The following is a 26,107-nucleotide window of genomic DNA, read 5'->3' as shown; positions in this document are numbered from 1 at the left end:
ATTCCTTCTTCTTACAACACACACACACACAGACACACACACACGCACACACACAGACACACAACTAAAAAACTGATACTTTTTGCTTCCCAATATTCACCCATTTCCTACTCCAAGATTTCAAAATCACAGGACCAATTTCTTAGTTAAGGCTTAAAGCCAAACACTTGGGTTTTCTTCTTCCCCGGTGGGCTCTGCAAGAAATAACTGTTTCCTGTGCACATAGCCCACAGGGAGTCTGGGCCTACTTCAGGCAACAGAAGGTCTACCTTCCCTTTCTGGAGCATATCTCCAGGGTTATGACCTTTATTTCTTACATCTATAAAATAAGGCCAATTGTTTTTCTTGTTGAAATGATACAATATGCATATAATAATTCAGTTCTGCATACAATGCGTAGAAGAAAAGGCAGATTCACTCCACTGAAAATCATCTGAGTCTGTAAACAGCTCAACACATTTCTTTACTTTTCCTTTCAATTAAGGTCATTCAAAGACTCTCTCGGTTGGGTTTCTGGAAGGTTCTTCCTTTTCCTTCTCCTTCCCTCTTTTCTCAGCCCCTCTTCCAGCCCCAATATCCGTGGTCTTTTCCAACCCTCAGTTCCTACCTCGGATTCACCCTCTGTTCTTAAGGTCTTCAAGGTTCTGAACATGGATCCCGTCTCTGTCCTGCTGGGACAACAGTAGGTCCTTACCGTGTGAGTAGAGGAAACAAGAAAGAGGCGGTGGAAACAAAAGGTGTTCATACGTGGAAAGCAAGTGGGGACTTCCCTGGCGGTCCAGTGGTTAGGACTCTGTGCTTCCACTGCAGGGGGGCACGGGTTCGATCCATGGTCGGGGAACTAAGATCCCACGAGTTGGGTGGTGTGACCAAAAAAAAAAAAAAAAAAAACTGAAACAAAAGCATGCAGCTCAAGGTAATTGCTCACGAGTGGTCACTGCTATCACTGACTGCACCACTTCAAGAGCTCTTGTCACTTGCAGCAGTCCTCACTCGAACAATCTTTGTACCAATTCACTGACCAACAATCTTGTTTGTATTATCTCTACACGGCCCCCATGTTGTCACATGCCTCCTTATCTAGCTTAGGTTCGGTCACCATCATCCTTTCGTTACAATCACTTCCTTACATATACTCTTAACTTCATTTCCTCTCTCTCCTTCCATTGAACTCACATGGCAAATCCCCCCCTTGCTTAAACTCAATGCCCAGCTTGCCCTGAACAATGGAAAGTTATTGGATAAAGGACAACCTTGCTGACTGGTCTAATTAACTTCTGATCATAGATATCCAGTGGGCCTTCCGTACCTCCCAGCAACACATCTCTATTCTCCAAGTCAGTCCTCTCTTCTCCCCAAGTCAACTTTTCATATTTTAAAATCTGTCTTCAAACATCTGACACTAGAAAAACAATACATATTTGGTCTAAATCTAGATAGCCTGAGGAGTGAAAGGTGGTGTTATTAATAATACTGGGTGGGGGGCTTCCCTGGTGGCGCAGTGGTTGAGAGTCTGCCTGCCGATGCAGGGGACACGGGATCGTGCCCCGGTCTGGGAAGATCCCACATGCCACAGAGCGGCTGGGCCCGTGAGCCATGGCCGCTGAGCCTGTGCGTCCGGAGCCTGTACTCCGCAACGGGAGAGGCCACAACAGTGAGAGGCCCGCGTACAGCAAAATAATAATAATAATAATAATAATAATAATAATAATACTGCGGAGACAACAGATTAAAGAAGTATTGTTCCAGGCAAATCACGTTTCCCTATCTGATACCCCTCACTTTCATCTGCTGATTTTGTGGCTCATTTCATGGGGAATATAGAAATACAGTAAGTCCCTTACATATGAACAAGTTTCATTCTGAGAGCACGTTTGTAAGTCCAACAAAGTTAGCCTAGGTGCCCAACTAACACAATCGGCTATTAATACTGTGCTGTAATAGGTTTATAATACTTTTTGCACAAATACATAAAAAACAAACACAAAAAATAAAGACAACATTTTTAATCTTACAGTACAGTACCTTAAAAAGTACAGTAGTACAGCACAACAGCTGGCATACAGGGACTGGCACCGAGGGAACAGGCAAGAAGAGTTACTGACTGGAGGAGGGAGAGGAGGTGGGAGATGGTAGAGCTGAAGGATCGTCAGCAACGGAGACAGAGGGCAAGCTGCAATTTCACTCATGCCTTATGTGATTGGACATGTGAAAACACGTTCACGTCTTTGAAAGTTCGCAACTTGAAGGTCCGTATGTAGGGGACTTAACTGTAATAGAAGAGAGCTCCAAACCTGCCAGTGACTTCATATGCAGCCACGCGCTTGGCCTGCCTTGTTCTTCCAGAGAATGATGTATTAGTTTCCTGTGGCTGCCATAACAACTTACCACAAACCTGATGGCTGAAAGCAACAAAAAGGTATTCTCTCGCAGTACTGGGGGCTAGAATTCTGAAATCAAGGTGTCAGCTGGACCACACTCCCGGCAATGGCTCTGGGGAAGAATTCTTCCTTCCTAGCCTCTGGTGATTGCTGGCAGTCCTTGGCATTCCTTGACTTTTAGACGCATTTCTCCCATCACTGTTTCCATTGTCACATGGCATTCTCCCTATTGGTCTCTGTCTCTATTTTAAGGACACTAGTTATTGGTTTAGGGCCAACCTGAATCATGTATGACCTCATCTTAACTAATTACACCTGCAAATAAGGTCATGTTCTGGGGTTCCGGGTGGACACAACTTTTAGGGGGACACTATTCAACCCAGTACAGATGGACTCTGTGCTCCTAAGTCTAGCCCCTCCACTTTGGCCTTTTGCATCCATTCTCCATTGGCCTTTTCAAGGACCCTGTTCCTGCAATTCTTCTCTTTACTGCATAACGATTTCCTCCTCATTACTGTGTCATTCCTATCATTCTACAGACTTGTTATCATATCGTCTGTATTAAAAACCCTTCCTGCATCTGATGCCCCCTCCATCTACTGACCCACTTCTCTGCTGTTTATAGCAAAAGGCCTTGAATGAGTAACCTGTGCTCACCATCTGTACTTCCTCTCTGCCTAAGTCTCTTGAACTCACTTCTGTCTAACTTTCAACTTTCCTGCTCCACCAAAATGGGCCCTGTCAGGGCCACCAAAGATCTCCACGTTGCCAGATGCTATGATCAGTCCTCTTCTCACCCAGCCTCCCACAGACATTTAATGATCTGTCCTCTGTCTCTCACTTGGCTTTGGGACACAACACTCTCTTGATTCCCTCCTATTTCAATCACCCCTTCTCAGACTCCTTTGCTGGTTCCTCACCCTCTCCCTGACCTCTAAATGCTGAACTGCTCTAGGGCTCCGTCCTAGGCCCCCTTTCCTTCCAGGTATGTGCCCAGTCCTTACCATTTGTGTGTTGACCACTGCCACCATATCTAGCCTCAGTTTCAGATTCACATTATTATTATTATTATTATTTTTGCGGTACGCGGGCCTCTCACTGTTGTGGCCTCTCCCGTTGCGGAGCACAGGCTCGGGACGCGCAGGCTCAGCGGCCATGTCTCATAGGCCCAGCCGCTCTGCGGCATGTGGGATCTTCCCGGACCAGGGCACGAACCTGCGTCCCCTGCATTGGCAGACGGACTCTCAACCATTGCGCCACCAGGGAAGCCCCTCTGATTCACATTATTGAATCCCCACTCATGTCCACTTGGATGTCTAAACATATCTCACAATTAACATGTTCTAAAACTGAATTATTGATTTCCCCACACCCAGGCCTAATACAAATACAAATACCTACCAATTACATTTCTCCCAGTTTTCTACGTCTCAGTAAATGGCACTTCCATTCTCCCAGACACTCAGACCAAAAATTTAGGATTCTTCTAAGTTCCTCATAGCCCACTTATCCCGCTCTACACCTCCCATCCAACCACTTCTCTTTGTCTTGACACTTTCCCTCTTAGTCCACACCACAAGGATCTTATACCTGGACTTCCAGCATGGTGTCCAGCAGCCCTCTTGTTCCTCTTCATTCCAGTCTCTACCCAGGAGCCAAGTGATCCAACCATATCATCTCCTTGTTCACAGCTTTCCCAATGACCTCTCACATCACTGAGAGTGGAATCTCAATTCTTTACATGGCCTACCAGGTCCTATCTATCTATCTATCTATTTATCTATCTATTTATCTATCTATCTATCTGGTCCTTGGTTAGCTCTCGGGCTGACCTCTACCTGTGCTCTTGCTCACTCAGCTTCAGCCACCTTGCTTAACGGCTGGACTTTGAACATACCAAGCTTCTTCACCCCCAGGGCTTTGCCTTTGCTGTTTTCTCTCTCTGACATTCTCTGTCCTCTGATTTGATTTGTGTTCTCTTTCACTTTCTTTTGGGTTTCAGCTCAAATGTCATCACCTTAGTGAGGTCTTAGCTAACCACCTTATCTAAACCAGTATGCTCTTCCAAGCATACACCCGTGTCAGTTCCTTTCTGTCTCTTTACCTGTGTTCATTTTTCTTTGTGGTTATCAGTCCGGGAAATAATATTACATATGTATGTTATTTTCTTATTTCCTTCACTGTCTCCTCCACTGTACTGTAAGCTCCTTGAGGGCAGGGCATTATTAGTTTTGTTCAGTGAGAATAATAACTAACATGCTGTAGACACTGAATAAGTATGACTTTACTTCAATTACTATTGTTATTATCATTATTATTACCATTGAAGTAAAATGTTTTAAAATTAATGCTAAAAATAAAGTTTAGTTAGTAACAAGGGTTTCTATGTGGCTTAAAAACAATACTCAGTTTGAAGGTTTTATTTGATTTAATGCCTTTCTACAGGAATCTTGAACATTCAAAGATATTAGTGACACATACAAGTTTGAAGCTGGTAGTAGTAGTTGTAATATTAATTATAACAGATACCATTATTCAGCCGTTATTAGTGGCAGGTGCCTTGCATGGATTATCTTATCTAATTCTACAAAAACTCTATGGGTTATCTGTCACCTCAATTTACATGTGTAGTGTGGTGGTTTTAAAATATGTCCACAAATTCTTTGATGGTCCTCCCTTTAGAAGGTGGAAGCTAATTCATCTCTCCTTGAGTGTGGGCTCAGCTAAGCTGCTTCTGAATCCCTAACCTACAAAAACTGTGAGACAAGAAATACCTTTTGTTTTAAGCCACTAAGTTTTGGGGATAATTTATCGTGTAGCAATAAATAACACATACTTTTGGAAATGGAAGGACAGAAAGGTTAAGTAAAGAGCGTCATAGCATACACCTAGCAGTGATGATGCAGGAATTGGAACCCAGGCGATCTGAATCTAGAGCAGAAATGTTCAACCATCCCACTATACAGGAGGTCAAGATCAGGTCTCAAGTGATATCAGAAGGAGATTGCCACTTTCTAATGTGGCAGTGGCTCTGTCAGGGCAGTGGATACAATCTGTCCTTGGATATTAAACTGGCTGTTCTTGGTCTATTGCAAGGCCATGTTCTAGGCAGCCACTGCCCTTGCTTCTAAGTTCCCTTTCTGCCCCAGGCTTGTTCTAGAATATAGTGAATATCTATCTTCCCAGCATCCATTCCCCTGTTCCTTTGGGCTTCTGCTCATCCTCAATTCCAAGCAGGTAATGCTGGTAAAGCTGCCAGTCATTCCACTCTTCCTGCCCCATAGGTGGGCATGTGACTTAAGCTGAGCACTGTCAGTGATTGGCTACAGTCATTGGGCCAAGACAAGAACATATGATGCACATCAGCCAAGCAGAGCCTTTCCCTGGGCGTTCGAAATACTCTGTGAGGTCTCTAAGCTGGGATGATGTGAGCTGCCAGGTGCCATATTCTCAGATGCCTGGAGGAAGTCCATCTTCAACAGGAAAGGGTCCAGCATGGGGGGTGGAGAGGCAGAGTGAGAGACTCCATTTTATATCCTTTGAGACCTTGAATCCAGCCAACGCTGAGAGCAATTCCATCTTTTTCTAATCTACGCGAGTCAGTAAATTCTCTCTTTGTTTTAAATTAGTTTGAGTTTCTATCAGCTGTCCTTGATTGTGACTAGTATGAAGAGTCCATCCATCCCACTTTGTGGAAGATAGTAGTTATCTTCCATTCTCCATGAGCAACGATGGTTGTATGTCATCCGAAGAACCTGGAGCAGCTCTGTCCATTGGTTGGGCTGACCTTCCCACAGAGGGTGAAGAACCTTCTCTTCATCCTTTAGGAAGCTTTTCCAAAAGCCAGCAATGGTCTGGGGGCAAGCTCAAAAGAAAATGGTGTTAGGGGAGGGCTACCCTGGTGGCGCAGTGGTTGAGAGTCCACCTGCCGATGCAGGGGACGTGGGTTCGTGCCCTGGTCCAGGAAGATCCCACATGCCGCAGAGCGGCTGGGCCCGTGAGCCATGGCCGCTGAGCCTGCGCGTCCGGAGCCTGTGCTCCGCAATGGGAGAGGCCACAACAGTGAGAGGCCCGTGTACCGCAAAAAAAAAAAAAAAAAAAAAAATGGTGTTATGACGGATGGGGCGCTCAGTCACTCAGTTTAAAACCTTAGTCATCTCTGTATCCTTTCTTTCCTTAGTTGCTCACCCCCTCCCTCAATTCCACACACACACACACACACACACACACACACACACACATCCTGTTAGTCATCAAGTCCTGTTGATGTGGATCAAATACTTTATGGAAGTAGGTGGAGTAGCCATAAGGAAAGTCTGTGGCCAGCGGGTCCTTCCTTCAGAACATCCTGTAAATCCAGTTTTTCTTCTTCATTTCTACCTCTACCACCGTGGTCCACTGCCCCTGGTCTCCCTGCCTCTAACCTCAACCCCTGCAGTCCATTTTTCATATTTCTTCTAGAATTTGTCTTCTAACACAACTTTTGATTGCCACATGCTTTTGATGGATTCAACAGTCTTCAACCAGTTTTCCACTGCGGACTAGCTAAATTGCAAGCTTCTTAGCTTGGTATTCAAGACTCTCCATGAACAGAGCCACATTCATTTTCCAATGTGCTGTGACTTCCACGAATCAATCTTCTAGTCTTCTAACGCCCATCCCATTGCAGCACTGCCCACCATCTACACTTACCTCTTTCTCCAAAGTCACTCCTTTTCTATGAGTCTTCGAGGTCCATTACAACACTATCTCCTCCATAAAGTACTCCCCGAGCACGCCAATCCGCAGTTAATATCTCCTTCTCTGAACTCCGTAAACAATTGTTGTCTAGACGAAGGTTTTTTCAAACTGTGCTCACATCCCCAGGGAGTTCTTGGCCAGCACAAGTTTTTGGTGTTTTTGTAAAACTACTGATTATATATTCAAATTTGGCTGAGCGTATTATTTCCAAACCCAGTTTCTTTCTTGTCTTCTACTTCCAAATTACATCCTTATGCTATGGTGGTGCATTTATTCCCAAGTACAAATTAAGGATCATTATAATTTGTTTTGTGACCTACAGATAGAGAACTGCTTATTATTAATATTATTATTTAAAACAATGACTATGGGGAAAATATCAGTATGAAAAGGGAAGAGAACTGCTATGACAATCTCCACAGTTTCTAAACCAAATACACTTTATTTATTTCCACACCCTCACCCTTCCTCCCCCCATCATAGTAATATGGGATTTTAACTACAAATTGGTATAAAATCGGTTGTATTGGTATAATCTACAAACATTCATTGTGTACCCACTCTGCCAGGAATAGGAATAGTGATCACATTGCCATGCTTATGATACAAAGATAAACAAGCTGCTGCAGGAACAGTTTTCCAGATGGATTCAGTGTGGAAGGACATTCTAGTCAGAGGGAACAGCATATGCAAACTCATGTGTCCTGGAATGAGCCAGACATGAACACCCTGTGGTCCAGATTCTGTGGAATTTTTTTTAATTGAAAAATTTGGTGACTTTTAAAAATTTGATAATGTCTGGATTAAACCCTTCCTCTTGTTGTAATTCCTCTTTGCCATCTCCCTCTCCGTAAGGGCAGTTCAGGGTTCAAGTTCAGACACAAATAACTTTATGGAATTCTGCTGGGTTAGGCCACTTTATGTATGCAGAGATCCTCTCTTCGATTCTCACATCACCTTAGGTGTGTATTACCATCTCCAATTTAGAGATGAGGAAAGCAAGGCTCAGACGGGTAAAGTAAGTTGTCCATAGTCTCACAAATAGGAAAAGACGGAGGGAGGATGTGAGTTAAGTCCACATCACAGCTGGAGAAAGAGACCAACTGGGCATTTTTTGGGCGAGGATGAGGAAGACCTTTCTTCCAATTTCAGAACAGCCTGCCTTCCCAAGTCCTCAGTTAAGTGTATCTTTAAACAGAAAGGTGACCACTTGTCCACAATGAAGTAGGAAGAGATAACTTAAGAACTCGTTTGGATTTCAGAGTCCCTCCAGCTCTGGAGCCTATCACATAGTAGGAGCTCCTTTTGGCTGAGCGATTGAATCCGCCTCACATGCGCGTGGTTCATCTCTCCACTTGGATTCAAACTCCCTTGTGGGCAGGGTCCCCGTCATGCCTACCAGGGACACGGTGCAGTTGGGTAGACTTTGGAAGATGTTTGTTGAATAATGGATGAGTGAATGAATGGGGGCTGGGGGTGGTTGAGGGAAGGGCACGCCCGGCTCTAAAGACTTTCCAGGGTTGACCGGGGTGCAGTCCTGGCTCTCTCGGGCGCCTCTGGATGGGCCATTGCGTCCCTCCTCCTGTGGCCTCCACATCTCACTAACCAGACTGGAGGGAGGGGCTATGCAGCTGGGGAGGGGCCGCGTCTACCCGGGCGGCGCCCACTCCCTCGCGGGGGTTGGGGGCGAGAGGGGAGGCCCCCTGGCCGGCCGAGCCTGCCGGCGGCCCCTTCCCCGCCGCGGCCCGAAGCCCTCTACCTGCCTCCGGCCGCCCCTTCGCAGTCGGGGCCGGGTGCGCCCGGCGGGTACCTGGCCCGCCACCCCCGGGGGGCCCCGCCGGCCGCCTCCGGGGCTGGCCCGGGGCGGCGGGGCGGGCCCGGGCGCTCCCCGGCTCCGGGACTGGTCCCCTGGGGCGCGGCCGGGCAGCCGCCCCCGCCCCCCCCCCCCGCCCGGGGGGCCGGGCCGGGCTCCCGGGGGGCGGGGACTCGCCCAGTGGCAGCAGCGTCCGGGCCGGCGGCGGGCGCGGGGCGGCTTCCTGCAGGCGGCGCCGGGGCGAGCCGTTGCCCGCCGCAGCCACCGCCGCCGGGTCGCCGGGTCGTGGGGGCCGCGGCGCTCGGGCCGCGTCTGTGCCTCCCGGGCGCGCTGCGCGGCCGTCGCTACTGCCCGCGCTCGTGCCGCCGCCGCCGCCGCCGCTGCCGGTTACGCCAGCCCCGCCGCCGCCCGCTCTGATTCTGCGCATAGGCAGCCCCCAAGCCTGTCATTCTGCAAAAACACAGTTTACTCAACACACCACACACACACTCACACACACACGCGCGCACACACACACGCGCACACTGCCCCCCTCGCGCACACGCACGGAGGGCGCGAGCGAGAAGACGCGCACACCCGGCGAGCCAAGTTCCGCAGCCTGGCATGGCTTCTGGGGACCTTTACGAGGTACGGGGACGTGGGTGCGCGGGCCGGCCCCAGCCCGCGGGCGGCGGGCGGCGGGCGGCGGGCGGACGGCTGGCGGCGGGGACCGGGCCGGGGCCGGGGCCAGGCGCGAGCCGGAGTTGCCGAGCCCGCGGCGGCGGCGGCGGCCGGAGGGCGGCGGGGGCCGGGCGCGCCTCCCGCCCGCCCGCCCTCCCGCGGCGCCCGCGCCCGCTCCCTCTTTCTCTTTCTCTCGCACACACACTCTCTTACTCCATCTACTTTGCGGCCTTGGAGGGGAAGGAGGAAGCCGGGCGGAGCCGGGGCGGGGGAGGTAGCGGTCCCGGGGAGGTGTTTCTCGCCCGACGAGCCGCCTCGAGTGCAGAAAGTACAGGTAAAAGTCGGCGCCAGACGTGCCGGGAATGCGGGGGGCCACGCGGCGGCCGGCGGGGGTGCGGGCCCGGGGGTGCGCGGCCCGGGCTGGGCCGGGGGCGCGGGAGGGGATGGAGGCGGGCCGACGGAGCGGAGCCCGGCCGGGCCGAGGCGGGGTCCTGGGGGGGCGGCCGCGGAGGGGGCGGCCGGGTGAGGAGTTCGGGAGGCACCCGCCAAACTGCTCCCCGGGGCCACCAGGCCACCTCCGCCCTCCTCCCACCTGCTGCCCCCGCCACGGGCTCGGGGCTGGGGCGTGGGGGCGGTCCTTGCGGGTGTCGTGCTCACTGGGGGCGAGAGGGGGCGCTGTAGAGGGCCTTCGGTGGAAGGAAGAGCACATGGAAGGCGGAGGTGGGTGGTAGCACGTTGCTAGAGGACATGGGATGTGAGCCCAGCTTCTAACGCTCTACGTCACCCTCGGTGGATACCTGTCTCCAGGTCCACACAGGTTAGTGGCCAGCATCAGATACTTTGAAAGCGTCTCAAAAGTGCTCAAGGAAGACATTAGTCTGGCATCTTTGAAACAGTGGAGAAATAGCCATGGCCTCTGGGAGCTAGGTTTTACTAGCTCTGGATACAACAGTTACTGCTTTTGGATTCCCGACAAGTGGACAAAACAAGAAGCAACCCCCTTTCCCTGGGGAGAATGCCCGAAAGAGCTGTTGGCCCCAAGAGAAGGTTCAGGATAAGGAAGCTAAGAGACCTGCCATCTTCAACCCGAAGGCCTGCTGATCCTCCAAGAAGCAAGTCAGAGTTCAGCCTGGACCTGGACTCCCCTGCACATAAATCGATGAACACTAGCTCTAGTTCTCAAGGCTTTTGGTTAAATTGAGATGAGCACCCCAAGGGGTGGAATTAGCCTTCTGGGTAGGAGACCACAGGGGTGATTCACCCACAGTGAGCTTTTTCCTCTGGGCTTTCTGGACAGCTGAAGCGTTTTCAGATGGTGGATTTGCTGGCGGGTGTGAGAGAGGAAGAGTGGAGAACAGGCAAGGTAGCATCTCAGCTTCCTGTGCATCCAGGGTCTTTTGGATGATTCTGGACTTGGTGAGGTGCAGTCATGGACCACTAGTGGGCTTAGGTGTCATGAGAGGACACTCCAGTCCTATGGAGAGGTCCATGTGGTGAGGAGTTGACACCTCCTGCCAACAACCAGCACGAGCTTAGCAAGCTTGTGTTTGTGAGCCACCTTGGAAGCAGAACCTCCAGCCCCATTCAAGCATTCAGATGACCACAGCGCTGGTGAACATACTGACTGAAACCCCATGATATTTGCTGGGGCTGAACCATCCAGCTAACATGTTCCTGGGTTCCTTGAAAGAATGATCCAAGTTGACCTCTTCTCTACTCTACTGCCTTCCTCATCCCTGTGCTGACAGAGAAGATGAAGTTGGGTAGAGACCTGGTGAAGAACTTTGGAAGATTGTGCCCAATGGGTCATCCAAGCACTTTTGCCTATTTTAAGATGGTGGAGCAATTTCTGAAACCAAGAACGTTGAAGCACAGTAAAATGGGATGTTTGATTGAGCTTCCCGAAGTATAACCAGCACTATTAGGACACTGGCCAAAAGTAGATATTGTTCAGGGGCAAAGCTCATCTCGCTGGGAGTATGGATTTTTCTACCCATTGATCTTGAGTCATCTTAGAGCTGCTGACCTTGCCTGGTGAAAAGCTGCATCAAGAGGGAATTAAGAGGACACGTTAGGAGCTGTCAGTATTTCTCCATTTAAAGTTTGGAACTTTTGAACCTTCTGGGGATAATTTCTTGTTTAATGATCATCTGAAATGCCCTCCTTAACATGGGTAATTATAGTTGCCAGATGAGTCTGTTAAGAGGCGAGTTTTCACACCTGCCTTGGAAGTATCTTAGCACCTCAGCGAGTTCTTATTTAAGTTCAGTAAACAAGACAATAATAATAATTACTTCTGTGATAGTAGGTAATTGTACTAGATGTAAAATAGTTTTCCTGTGGCTGATTATTTGCACAGTCATTACTAAAAGGGCTAAATTGCATTACCAGTATATAACCAATGTCAACATTTTTATAGCCTGTGTCTACATTACATAACACATACTGAGGAATTTGTTGACCAAATTTAGCTTTAAAAACAATTAAGAAGTGCTAACTGTCCATTAGCATATATATTTGTAACTGTAAAACTGTTGTGTGTGTAAAAAATAGGATGTTGATTTAAGGACAAATCTTGGAATATCCAGTACATTGATTGACCTTTAAAGAAAAAAAAAAGAGGAAAACTGATACCATTCTCAATTATCATATTACTTTAATTAAATATTATACTCAAGGGTATATAAAATGGCTTCTTGTAACCTCCGATCAAGAACCCACATTTTGAGTGGGCAAGAACTATTACATTTGTAATTGATTTATTTCACCTGTGTGTCTGCTGACACTATCCTTGACCTTTTATGGTGAAGATGTGATTTGGATTGTAGAGATTCTTCAACTTCTCTTTGGTGCCTCAGACAATGAAATTGTAAAGAGTAAGCCTTCCCTGAATAGCATCTTTTAAGGAATAGGTGCTAATTTTAAAGACACCAACAAATGAAAACTTTGTTTATGTAATGACACTCTTCAGTCATAATGAAGAAATATGGAATCAAGCTCAGTTTCCAAAATTTTGGTTCTTGATAGATTATTTCTCTTATAGCAGGGTTCTCATCATCGTCCGGTATATCATAGCCATCACCTATAGGAAGGTGATCTTAAATAGGGGTTGAGCATTTTAAAATCAGATAATCTAGATGCAAAATGAAATTCCTTATCCAGATGCTCTGGTCTACATTTTGCTAAACGTAAGAGTCATGAAATGGTAATCTGTGAGCCACGTCTAGGCTAGCTGTGTGTTTTGCCTCACCTTGATGGTAGATAAGAGAATTGGATTTGAATGTCTTTAGATGGGGCATGTGATGTCTAGTTTATAATTGTCCCAGTGCTCCCTCTTACCAGGTACCCTTTCTGCTTCACTCGTAAATTACTTATCTGGCTCCAGTAGGCATTAGAGTTTGTAGCCCCAGGATGCTCGTCAACATTCGCTAAGATGCTTGGATATCAGGAAGACGTAATCAGTGGAATAAGGAGCCCAGTTGTCTTGTCCATCTCTGTGTCCTTGCGCATTCAAATACTTGTTCACTGAATCACTGAACAGAAGACTGACTTAAGTATAGATAAAGTACCTTGGCTGACCTTGTTATGCTTGTGTTGAGCACTACTCTCTGTTCTCTTTTCTGCTCTGGCTTGTGGTCTCTCCGTGGTGGTAGTACCATGTGTAGGGGTGGCTCTCAGTTCTCTCTGAAAGGAAGTTTGACTGATTCACCTTCCAGAGAGCTAGACGGTTATTCACTAAAAGATGCGTTCATTGAATGCATCTAAGCTTCAACCATGTGGCTTTCCCTGTGGCTGTTGGGTGGTATTTTATACTCTCCCCTGTGTGATTAGCTGACATTATGGAGGAGGTCTCCCCTTTGGTGGCAGAAATGTTCAAAGAGAGTGCTGTATGTCTATAGAGAAGGTCAGTAGTGGCCAAGTTGAAATTTATCGAGATGGACTTAGCAGTGTCAGTTCCTGATGTTTGTCAACATTCTGTTGATTTATATTTCCCAAAGTTTTATCTTAAAAGGATCAAATGTGCCATGTGTTTTTTTTTGGGGGGGATTGATATGCATGCATGTATCCATATCTCATAAATATGTATGTGTTTATATCATATGTATATAATATATACATATATATGTTTATATAATACGTGCATAATGTGTATATATATTAAAAAATACTGCTTTCATTTCATTCCAAATAAAATAAATAGCAATAATAATAGGATTTTAGTTTTGTTGAAAGAAATTTACTCTAGTTAAAAATCGATGCTGCTAGCACAGGCAGATCAGCTAGGTGGTTTGTGACCACCTAGAGGGGTGGGAGGGAGGGTGATGCAAGAGGGAAGAGATATGGGAACATATGTATAACTGATTCACTTTGTTATAGAGCAGAAACTAATACGCCATTGTAAAGCAATTATACTCCAATAAAGATGTTAAAAAAAAATCTATGCTGCTGCAGTGATGAACACTGGTGTCTCCGCTATAGCGCTACATACGCACCCTGCGTCCTGCCACATCACGCACTGAAAATAACAGGCTTGTGGGAAAAAGAGGATTGAGGCCGACTGCTGAAAGCATTTGGAACTTCGTAACCAGGAGCAAAACCCAAACCAAATCTAATAAAAATACAGCTCAGTTAAATCTCCACCTGGCTGGTGTTTGCCCTCACCAGGTCAGTCCATCCTTTACAGCCTTCAAATTGGGCTTGTGCTTCTTTCTTCTCTCTGTAGATCACAGACGCCATTCTCTTCTAATAGAGACCATTTTCACTGAAATTAAATCTGGCCCAGAGCGTAGCCCTCTGCATTCATCTGTATAGAGAGAAATCTTTCTGTAGCTTCTTCATCTGTAATTTGCAGCATTGCTAGGCAAGTTAAGATGGTGGAAAGGTAGTAGTGCTTGATGCCACGATCGGCCCCTACTCATATTAAAGGAAGGCACTTGAGTGTGTTTCCAGCTTTGTTCTAAGGTCTTCAAACATCTTTGTCTTTCTCTTTCCTTGTGAGAGCTCTTTCCTATGATTGCTTAAAAATATTAACAAACTATGAAAATCACATAAGAATCAACACAATTTGTTATCTTGGCATATTCTCCTACTTACCACTCGTGCCTGAGGTGAAACGTGTGGTCAGTGATAAAACTTCTGAATCTCTGTACCAGTATTTGCAGAGGAAAATATCATCAAAGAAAATATATCGGATGAGTTGAATTGATTTCTTGGCACATGGTAGGCACCTGAGGAATATCGAATGGGTGTATGATTCTCCCAGCTTTTGAAAGTTATTTTAAATTATCCCATGTGGGTAGATATCAGCTTGTTTTCAAGTAGTATAGACTTTTATGTGAAGTCATTCCTCATCACATAAGATCATTTCTTCAGGGGCTTAAACTGTCCTTGAAAGGAGTTTATATGGCTTCTTGCAGCCTGATCAATTGAAAAGGGATGGTTCAGGCATGGTAGTTAGCAAAGATCTTAAGTATTGGGGACACATTTAGCTTCCAAAGATGTGGGTCCTTTTCGGCATCTCTTGGATGGTGAAGAGAGGTGTAGATGTGGCTGAATTCATAACACCATCATTCATTTGCTCATTTCACATAAATAGAACACCAGATATATCCCAGGCACTATACTAGAGAAACATGAGATTGTGCTCCCTGGACCTATGGTCTAGTGCAAGACATAGTTAAGAAAGTAGGCAGTTTGCCGTGCTGTGGGAAGCGTGTTAGTACAGGGCAAGATGGTGTTCTCTAAGAGCATGGGAGGACCAGCCTTGGGGGAATGAGAGAAAGCTTTCCAGAGGAAGTGATGACTGTGGAGAACTTTGAACTAGGAAATGAGCATGATCAGGTTTGCAGGACTTACTGAGAATATTTATCTTTTCTGTTTTTGAAAGCAATTTATATTTGTTGTTGCATCTTGGAAAAATACAAACATAAAAAAATTATAATAGCTAAGGTAACTATTATTATACATTTAGCATACACTTGATGTTTATTAAATACTAATGTGATATCTGAATTAAAATGATAGCTTTCTTGGTGTAGATTCAAATATAAGAGTGAAATTACTTTCTGTACGTATTTATGTAATTAAAATATCAAATTGGAACATAGGGTACATATTGTTTTATAACCCTTTTTAATATATGTATACATATATATAAAATGAGCATTTCCTTTTATCTTAAAATGTTACTCTATATTGGGATTTTTAATGACAGGCCAATTTTCACTTGAATAGATGCACTATTTTGTGTATAACTGATCCCCTCTTGTTGGACATCTAGATTTTTTCCATTTATAAACCATTTAAATATTGCTGTTATTAACCTCCATGAACATAATTATTTGTCTTCCTATCTTATTATTTTCCTGAGGATAAATTCTGAGAAGTGAAATTTCTAGGTTGAAGAATGCTAACATTTTTAACACTGTTGATACATAATCTTAGATTCCCCCTCAGAAATGGACAGTGGATTAGTTTGGAGGAAGACTACAAGTATAGTGACCAGTTAATATGCTCTTTCAGTAATTGAAACAACTGACATTGGTGACTTGAACCAAAGGAGTGGTAGTAGAGATGGAGAGAAATGGTTGGAATTGAAAGATTTAAAAAGAATCGACATAATTTGGTATACCAGTCAGGATTTTGTTTGGCTGCTTATAATAGAAAATGTACAGTAACAGTGGCTTAAACAAGGTTTATTTTCTTACACGAAATAAACTTGGGAGTTAGGCAGTCCAGGGTTAGTGTGATGCTCCATGAACTTCTCAGGGTATCAGGCTCCTTCTATCTGTTTCATCTTCAGCTGTGGCTTCTACCCTTAAGGTCACTGCTTGATCTAAGGTGGCCATGGAGCTCTAGCCATCTTTTGCGTAAGAAGTTGGAGGAAACAGGAGGGAGGGAGGGGCAAAAGTTGAGTCATCCTCTGTAAACAGCTGCTGGAAGTTCCATGCAATCCTGCTTTCATCTCATTGGCCTGAATAATTATATGGTCACACCTAGCTGCAAAGGAGGCTGGAAATATGATTTTCAGCTGTACTCTCCTCTTCCCCGCTCGAGTAAGACTTGACTGACAGTATGTAGGGACTGAGGGAAAGGCAGGAGTTGTGGGATAACTTCGTGGTTTCTGCTTTGGTCCATTAGGTGGATGGTGGAACCAGTCATGGAGGTAGAGACCCGAGGAAGAAGCATTGAGTGGAGGAAGTGGGGACGGTGGAAAGGACAATGAGTTCAGTGTGTTCGTGGGACATCCAGGTATAGATGTTCATAGCAGTAGGTCATGTGAGCCTGAGACTCAAAAGCATTATCTGTCATGGAGATAGAGATTGGAAATCATTAGTGTATAGATTATAATGAAAGCCAAAGGACAGGGTATAAACACGAGGAGGGTCCATTGGAGGAGGACTGGAGAAAGTGGACATTTACAGGATGGAAGAAGAGAAAGAAGATCAGATTTACAAGGAATAGCAAGAGCGGTAGAAGGAAAAACAAGAGGCTTTGCTGTTATGGAAGGCAGTGGAAAAATGCATTTCATGAAAGAAGGGTCAACAGGATCCTTTGGGTGTAATAACCAATAAATCATTGGTAACCTTAAGGGACATCTGTCTATTCCATAGAGTGTGCTGGTGGGAGGGCTTGATTGCAGTGTGACAGTGACGAGGAGTGGGTGTATGTGTGTGGGGAATGTGGATGTAGAGACATCTTACATGGTTAACACTTTCAAGAATCTTGAGTGTGACAGCCATAAAAAAGAATAATGCCATTTGCAGCAATGTGGATGGACCTAGAGATTATCATACTAAGTGAAGTAAGTCAGACAGAGGAAGACATATCATATGATATTGCTTATATGTGGAATCTAAAAAAGTGGTACAAATGAACTTATTTACAAAACAGAAACAGACTCAGACATAGAAAACAAATTTATGGTTACCAAAAGGAAAAGGTGGGGGAGGGATAAATACGGAGGTTGGGATTAGCAGATACACACTACTATATATAAAATAGATAAACAACAAGGTCCTACTGTATAACACGGGGAACTGTATACAATATCTTATGATAAACTATATGGAAAAGAATCTGAAAAAGAATATATCACTGTGCTGCACACCAGAAACTAACACAACATTGTAAATCAACTAGTCTTCAATTAAAAAAGAGTCTTGAGTTTGATAGTGAGGAGAGAGTGAGTGTAGTATTGAGGGGTGAAGTGGGAGAATGGATCAGCCATCTCCATTCTCCTAGTTCTACACATGCTCTGCTACTTTGGATGACTTGGATAACAAAAAATTGTGATATACACTTTGGGCTATTGGACTTACATTCTTAGAAGAAGTGATTTTCCATGAATTCTACAAACCTCTCTCCTGCTGAACTATGACAGTTGGGTCCAACGTCTTCGGTAATTTTAGCTGGAGAAAAAAAGTAGAGCATGTTTAATATCGTCACCCAGAACCTTTCAAAATAAAGTGTAATCAAGGAAAAGGTCTTGATATATTGATAAAGTTCTTTATTAACAGGTTTGTTGTACTAGCAAGTCTCTGAGAGGAGAGAGATCACTGGGGTGCTATTGATAAATGAATGTGATGGTGTTTATGTCTCAGTTATTCAGTCAAACACTAAAATAGGTGTTGCTCTGAGGTTATTTTGTAAATGTGATTAAGGTCCATAATCAGTTGACTTTAAGGGTGATTATTCTAGATAATCTGGGTGGACCTGATTCCGTCAGTTGAAAAGCCTTAAGAATAGAACGGAGGCTTACCTGAAGAAGAAGAAATTCCATCTGTGGATAGCAGCTTCAGCCTGGAAGAGTTCCAGGTTTCCCTTCCTAATGACCTGCCTTAAGGACTTTAGACTTCCCTAGCCAGTTCCACAACTACATAAGCCAGTTCCTTGTTAGATCTCTCAATGTATATTTCCTAGTGGTTCAGCTTCTCTGAGTGAACCCCAATTGATACAGTCAGCGTACTCGCCCACATACCACCAGTTGGTAACACTGTGAAGCTAGATCTGTCTTTTAGTCTTTTTGAACCTTGATGGCTTCTGCTGTAAAATGAGAGCTCTTCTATTTTTGAAATTCCTCCTTCTGATTGAGTCTTGTTACTTCTTCACATAAACACCGTACTTCTTGGTACCTGTCATCGTCTTGTTTTTCTGTAGGTGTGAAGGCGGGCAAGCTCAGAGCTCCAAGAATCCTGCCATTTCTTTGTCTTTTGGAGTTGTTCCCTGGAGCCATGCTCAGGATGGCAGGCAGAGGTGGTGTTGGACCCCTGGGGAGGCCTCCTCTGGGTCTGAAATTGACCCCAGCCTTGAGTTAGCCTCTGCTCTGATTGTTGAGTGAATGATGGGGGCCGTGGGATAGCTCCTCTTGGTCCTGATGCATGCCTTCTTGTCCCTCCTTCCAGCTAGTTGTCCCCCTCTGACATTGCCCAGTTAGCCCGAGCCACTGGGTGGAAGCAGATGCCTCCAAAGGTCCTGTCACTCAGGTGCAATGCCCATCCGTTGACCAGGCCTATATAAAGCTGTGATCGGGTTCCTGGGAAGCCTGGGAGAGCCATAAGTTGGTCATTTTATGTCCTGCTTTCTCTTAACCATGTGTTTGATAATAGAAAACCTAATGCAATTTATAATCATAGATGTTTTTATCAATAAAATGTTAAATAGTAAAAAATAAAAAATATTCTTCGTTCACTCCAGTCATCCCGTCTCTCCCGGAATCCCCCCAGCGTCGATCTATCACCACATTGCTTTCTAAGTGACTTACAGAAGCATCATTGTGGAGACTGGAGGGACATGTATGCGGGACTGGGGCCCTGGGCCACACTCTGCCACACCAGGAGTTCCCCTGCCGAGGGGCCACCACCCTACTCTCAGATTCCTGATCAGGGAATTTTCCTCTTTGATTTTCATTTCCTTGTCTTTGAGTCTAGTGTCCTAAAAATTGTATCTCAAGGGCTCTTGCTAATAAACCATGGATCTTATATAGATGCTGGATTTGAATTTTATTTAAAAATAGTTATTTTTGTTCAGTAATCCACCAATCAAATAGTTATTGTTTGGTAACTACGTGCCTAGAATTATGCTAGATGGTGGGGCTGCAGCCAGAAACGTCTTTCAAACTGCTGTTCAGAATGGGATCGTGAAAAAAACCTAACGCCCGCATATGCTTGTATACCACATTTTTAACACAAGGCAGTGTTTTTAGTATGTTAAAAGGGGCAGCCAGCTCAACTGTTTTTTGCGAGCAGACCTCAGAATACAGCTTCTCTTGCCATCTCTGGACATACAACTTGAACTTCCAGTAAATGCACTGTATTAGCAACATTGTACGTCTGCAACGTTCTTAAAAATTTTTAGGCCTGTTCATATCTCCTCACGTGAAAGTGTACAAGCAAACACGCTTTGTAGCACAATGCACCTCACTCCATTAAATACCACTCAAGGTTCAGGTGGTGCGGTGGTGAATGTTCTAGACCTGGTGTAATAATCAGTGTGTGGCAATAACTGAATGGCTAAAGCTTTGTCTCTTTATATTGTATACAAGGTGGTGGGGGAGTTTATTGAGAGTTCTGGGTCCTTCTGCCCTGACTTTTAAATTTGAGAGAAAGAATGTGAGCAGTTGTATGTTAAAGGTTCAACCATGAAACAAACATCAGACTTCAGGATCAGTTAGAGTGAAGGACACCCTGAGATTGCAAGGCGAGATTATGAAACCGAACCAAATCTGATACCACTTGCAACTGCTTTTCGTAGCAAATCAGAGATTGTTTTCTTATGGACAAGCAAATCACATGCGGAAATAAATTGCCGAGGCTGTCATAGGAAGACAGTAACATCCTCAGACCTCATTTAAAAACTTTGCTCTTAATCAGAATAGGCTTTATCGCTCTCACGAGTTAACTCAGTGATAAGAAAGTGTCATGTTATACTTACAGAAGACATCTCCACTTAGAAGTTATCACATGTATCTGATTTTATGTGTTAGGTTTCCTGGAATCATTTTGATGGGGGAAAAGGGTTCCATTCCTGAACTCCAGAATTTTCTGCTGGATTCTAAGCTCTGTGAGGGCAGGGGCCATGTCTGTTTTTTCCATGATTGTCTTCTCGAGTTGTGGCACTTTGTTGGGCACATAATAATCTTTCAATAAATATTTGTTGAATGAGTCATTGAAAACATTCAAAACCTACGCTTCTCGGCCACCTCGGCTTTCTCTTGAGTGAGCATCCTTTATTGTTTCCTCTCTCCCTTTTCTAAGATTACTTCGGATTGTCCTTGAAATTCAAGTTTCCATTTTTCCTCCCACCAGATCTTATGTAGGTTTATTAGGTAACACAAGTCCCTTAAGGCGCATTCAAGCATTCAAGCCATTGTTCTTCATTGTGGGTGACAACTGGATTGAGAGTGGCCCTTCTCTGTTAAGTGCTGCATGTGACAGAGCCCCTCTCACGCTGACACATACAAAGACCGCCCTACAGTTTGCAGCCACCTCTACCATGGGCACCTCTGCCTCTCTACTCAAGCCTCAGTGTTGTGGCCCAGTTTGATACGCACCATCTGGTTTAGGTTGGTCTGCCTAGAGCTGGACTCTGAACTGGAGAATTGTATCCAGAGGGTTTACTGAAGGATGCTCTTGGGAGATACACTTGTCAGGAAGTGAGGAATGCAGGATGGGACAGATGGTGAAGCAGACCAGCAGTGAGGTTACAACTGAGGTCTCAGTGGATCCTCAGGAAGGCTTGGGAGCTGGGATGGCTCTTCAGAAATGTACCATATTGAGGCCAGGGAACTGGACTTTCATATCCCTAAGTCAGGTAGCTGTTGCTGGTAAGCTGCCCCTTGGAGGCGGTGGGAGGAATGTATTCTTGGGCAGGGCAGCTCCCTGTGGTGGAGGGCAGTTCCCTTTGAGGGGCACATCTGTGAGTCTTTAGCAGCATGGATATTCCTAGAATTGAGGGGTTGGGCACATCGACCCTGAAAAGGGGACCTGGGTGGAGTATCACATTATCCAATACCATCAATTTTTGCTGTTCACTGATTGATTGGTGAATCTGTCTGCTCTGGATCCACCAGAATACATGTCTGTCACCTAGGTTGTATTTTAGGTTATTGGCCCTTCCCAAAGACATCATTTGTCATTTGACAGCTTCTTGGGGCAGCCCAGGTCTTGAGTACTGACACACTGTGTTGGGATCGTGCTTGTGATTCCTTATCTCTCCATACAGCGTGCAGCGTAGGATCACACGCGGGGAGATATTTCACAGGCCGTCATTTCTATTGGGTCTCCACCCCTTACTCTTGAGACATTTTCCTTGACTGGCTTTCCCACTCCTCAGCTGCCTTTATGTCCTCATCCTTTGCTGCCTGTTCCTTAAACTTGGAGCTTCTTAATTGTGTTGACCGAGGGTTCTTCTGTTTTCTCATTGTGCTACAGTGACTATATGGGTGATGCCCAAGTCCCTGACACTTTGCCTGTTTTTTTTTTTTTTTTTTCCCTGAGCTCCGGAGAGGATATCCATCTAACCCTCTTGGGCTCTTTAAACTCAGTATATCCAAAATTGAACTTACGTTCAACCTATGTAAGACGTGCTTTTCCTTTTGTTGTTCCTAGCCTCAATAGTACCTCCATCCACCTGTTCCATAGCTAGAAATATGGCCTCCTTTGTTTTGCCCAGTCATCATGTATGTTCTGTTGAAGCTGCATCCTGAATATTTCTTGAGCCCGTCCTTTTCATATTCACTCTCACCACTTTAATTCAGGAGACAGCTCCCATTGTTTCAGTCACTCTCTGTTTCAGCTACCTCTCAGCTGATATCTATGCATCTAGTTAAACTTTTCTCCATACTGCGCTCACAAAGGTCTTTCTTTCTTTTTATTTTAAAGGGTTTTTTTTGGATAAATTTATTTATTTATTTTTTGGCTGCATTGGGTCTTCATTGCTGCGTGCGGGCTTTCTCTAGTTGCAGCGAGCAGGGGCTACTCTTCGTTGCGGTGCGTGGGGTCTAGGTGCACAGGCTTCAGTAGTTGTGGCACGAGGGCTCAGTAGTTGTGGCTCGCAGGCTCTAGACACAGGCTCAGTAGTTGTGGCGCACAGGCTTAGTTGCTTCGCGGCGTGTGGGATCTTCCTGGACCAGGGCTCGAACCCATGTCCCCTGCATTGGCAGGCGGATTCTTAACCACTGTGCCACCAGGGAAACCGAAAGTTCTTTCTAAAATCCCCATTTTACTATGTCTCTCCGGATGAAGTATCTTTAAGTGATGTATAGGCTCTTTGTGATTTGGCCCCTTCTCATCTGTTAGTTCTCCAGTTACAGCAGATATTCCATCCAGAGAGCTCTGCTCTCAGTTCTTGGATGTTCCATGTGCTGTCCTTTAACCACACCCTCCCAAGTGACTGGACGATCTTCATTACCAGCCCTGCCACAATTTTGCTTCCTTAATTCTTGCTCAGCCTTTAGGTCTCAGCTGAGATGTTGCTCTTGGCAAAACTTCCCTGACTCATCAAGGGTTTTCTTTGGGCTCCTGTAGAACCCTGTTCGTCTCTCATCACAGCACTCATGTTAATAGGTGGTAATTTGTTAACTTATTCTCTGAATCTCCCACTGGGTTGTAAGTTTTGAGAGGGCAGGGATTCCCTCTGACTTGTTCCATCTTTAGCACCTAGCACATGATGTATTTCTTTCCTAGGTGTTTTACATTGAGTTGTCCAGATGGCCTGACAAGACTCAGAAAACAATCTAATGAAAGAATTAATCTGTTCAGGTCTTTCATTTACATGAAAGTTGAAATTGTCTCATATTTCTACAGTCTGTTTTGTAGGAAGCTTGAAGTCATTTTCAATCTCAGTGTTCCTAAGGGTGTCTAAGTCTTGAGTCTATTTTCTATGTCTTTATTGATCAATTAATAATTTTTTTGGTTTCTCATAAGCAAAACTCACTGACAGCATTCGGCTTTGTGTTATCAGTAAAGCTAATACAGTCTTGTATTCAAAGGATTATTGAATCTTGGAGTCGGATGAGAGTTTTGAAGTCCTCTGCTCAGTCTTTCACTAACATCTCCAACAAGTGATCAGAATTGAGGGACTCTTTTACTCTTTTGAAGTGCTTGAGATGCTAAAAGTGGCTGTTTGTCTTCACTAAAATCTGAGTGTGTCATCCATGAGACAGAGATGATATCTTCCTCGACTCTTCTGGAGAGTCGCCTTGGAAATCTTGATGTCATTATCGCTTTCTTACGCAAGACTTAGTAAAGGAGGCCAGTGAGGCTCAGCACGGCCTTGAGTCTTGTTTAATCCTCTCGTTGATGGAGAATGGGATTAGGACCTGCCTCATCGACTGGCATCACAGGCCTTGACATTATGGGGAGCACTTGATATCTAAACTTTTCCTGGAAGTCCAGACTCGTTTATGAACTGTTGGAAGTCAGATCAACTCATGGAATCCCAAGCTCCTTTGGCATTAAAAAGTGAATGGGTAGCATTTTAGTGTCCTGATATTTACATTGCTGTGTTTACTTGTCTGCATTGCCACCTAAAACCATGTTCACTTTGAAGAATATGGTACACATGGTGGTTTGTGGAACAGACTTTGGTAAGGGTCTTGCAGGAACCACACAATGGCTGCCTTTGGGATGTAAAAACATAATGGATCTTCTTCAAATTATTGACCTAATTTTCTCTCCAAAATTGATGTATATTTTAGTACCATGTAGGATTGTCACAGATTGTTTTCTTGTCTTGGTTATCAAACATGGCCGTGATTCCACAGTGTTTGAAATCTTGAGGCACTTCTATGTTTTATTATCCCCCCACTCTCCCAACTCTTGTGTGGCTATGTCTATGGTATTGACTTTTTGGGAAGCTGGTGCAAATCCCATTCGCTTTTGACTTAATGAATTGGTATATCTTTTGAAGAAATCTGATCTCTGATCCTGGTTGATGTATAAAGAGGTTTTTGAAGTGTAACTTCCTATGATTCTTGTATAAAATAGTCTTACTAATAATAGTAAAAGCAGTAATAATAGTGTTTAATGAGTGTTTTCAGTGTGCCAGACACTGTGTAAATTGTCACGTGCATTATCTCATTTAGTTCTTCCTATGGGATTAGTACTAGTAGTATCCCCATTTTACGATTCAGAAACTGAGGCTCACAGCCACCAGATGGAAAAACCAAGATTTACACGAGGTCATCTGAGGTACTCACCTCTTGGTAATTTATAAGATGCCCGTAGTTTTCCTTCTAACTTCCCTCCTTTTGTTACTAGGTGGTGTTTCTGCGCTAGCACTTTTTTGCACCTGTGCTTTACACAGAATCCCAGGTGGTATGGGTCAGTGGGTGTTACATCAAAAACAAGAAAAGGAACAGGAAAATCTTTCTGCTTCCTCATACTTCTAGCATGAAAACATAATTATGTATGTTGTATTGTTCAAGACAGGGATGACACAGGCCAGCCTGTGCGTTGGCCTGTGAAGGAGTTCGTGTGAAGTGAGTTAATTGGGACGGGAAACCTTCCGTTTGAGTCTGTCTGAGTAGATGTTTTTCAACACTGCTTTAAGTCATGCTGCTTCAGAAATAGTGATGGCTCTGCCATCTAGTAATTATGATGCAGGAGCCAATTTCAGTGGCCTTGGTGCTGGTCGGCCTTACTCAGGCTTTTGCATTGAGAAGAAGACTGGTTTTGAGGGCAGTTGGTAACATTTCTTGGTCAGTGTCGTTTCATTCTTTCAGCGTATTTATGAGTCTCTGTGCATTTTTCCACGTGCTTTTTGTTTTGTTTTGTTTTGGTTTTGTTTTGGTTGGCATGGTGTTTGCATCCCGTCACGATTGGAACTGGCAGGATGGTGTGTTTGAAACTCTTTCTTTACTGCCATATACTGTGGTGCCTGTTGGACAGTGGTGCCTTGGTTGTATGCATTTGTCCTCAAAACAGCTAGGCTTCGCATGGGTGAGGCAAATAATCCCAGATTCTAGTAGACAGGTCTGTACACTTGGCTGAAAAGAATATATTAACAGAGCGTTCACAATTCTCTTTTTATTTTTTTAATTGAAGTATAGTTGATTTACAATGTTGTGTTAGTTTCAGGCGTACAGCACAGTGATTCATATATATATATATATATATATATATATATATTCTTTTCAGATTCTTTTCCCTTATAGGTTATTACAAAATATTGAGTATAGCTCTCTGTGCTGTACAGTAGGTCCTTGTTGGTTATCTAGTTTATATATAGTAGTGTGGATATGTTAATCCCAAACTCCTAATTTATCCCTCCCCCCTCTTTCCCCTTTGGTAACCATAGGTTTGTTTTCTACATGTTTCTCATCTTTATTAAAATTAAGTTGATATGTACAAATAAGTTGAAGCTTTATATCAATACTTAAATACAAAGAACCAGAAAGAGAGCAGTAGTACAATTTTTTCACCATCTGCATGACAAGCTGTAAAGTACTGACAATCATTTATCCATGTACTTTTCTAGAAGAAACTCAGTTTGAATAGATAGGAAAACTGAG

The 26,107-nt window shown here is 44.6% G+C and overlaps 1 protein-coding gene across 1 annotated transcript in view; it reads left to right on the top strand.

Moving 5' to 3' along the window:
- The first annotated feature begins 9,301 nt into the window (after positions 1 to 9,301).
- The window catches only part of CDYL2 (chromodomain Y like 2), a 177,036-nt gene continuing 160,230 nt past the window's right edge, over positions 9,302 to 26,107 (top strand). Inside the window, exon 1 of the mRNA XM_060084158.1 lies at positions 9,302 to 9,561. Coding sequence (XP_059940141.1) covers positions 9,538 to 9,561 — 24 coding nt within the window. The 5' untranslated portion in view covers positions 9,302 to 9,537. The remainder of the gene's footprint in view (positions 9,562 to 26,107) is intronic.

The sequence above is a fragment of the Mesoplodon densirostris genome, chromosome 19 (assembly GCF_025265405.1).
Source record: "Mesoplodon densirostris isolate mMesDen1 chromosome 19, mMesDen1 primary haplotype, whole genome shotgun sequence".
Lineage (NCBI taxonomy): Eukaryota > Metazoa > Chordata > Mammalia > Artiodactyla > Ziphiidae > Mesoplodon > Mesoplodon densirostris.
Note: the sequence above shows the minus strand (reverse complement) of the source record. Positions and strands in the feature narration are given on the sequence as shown.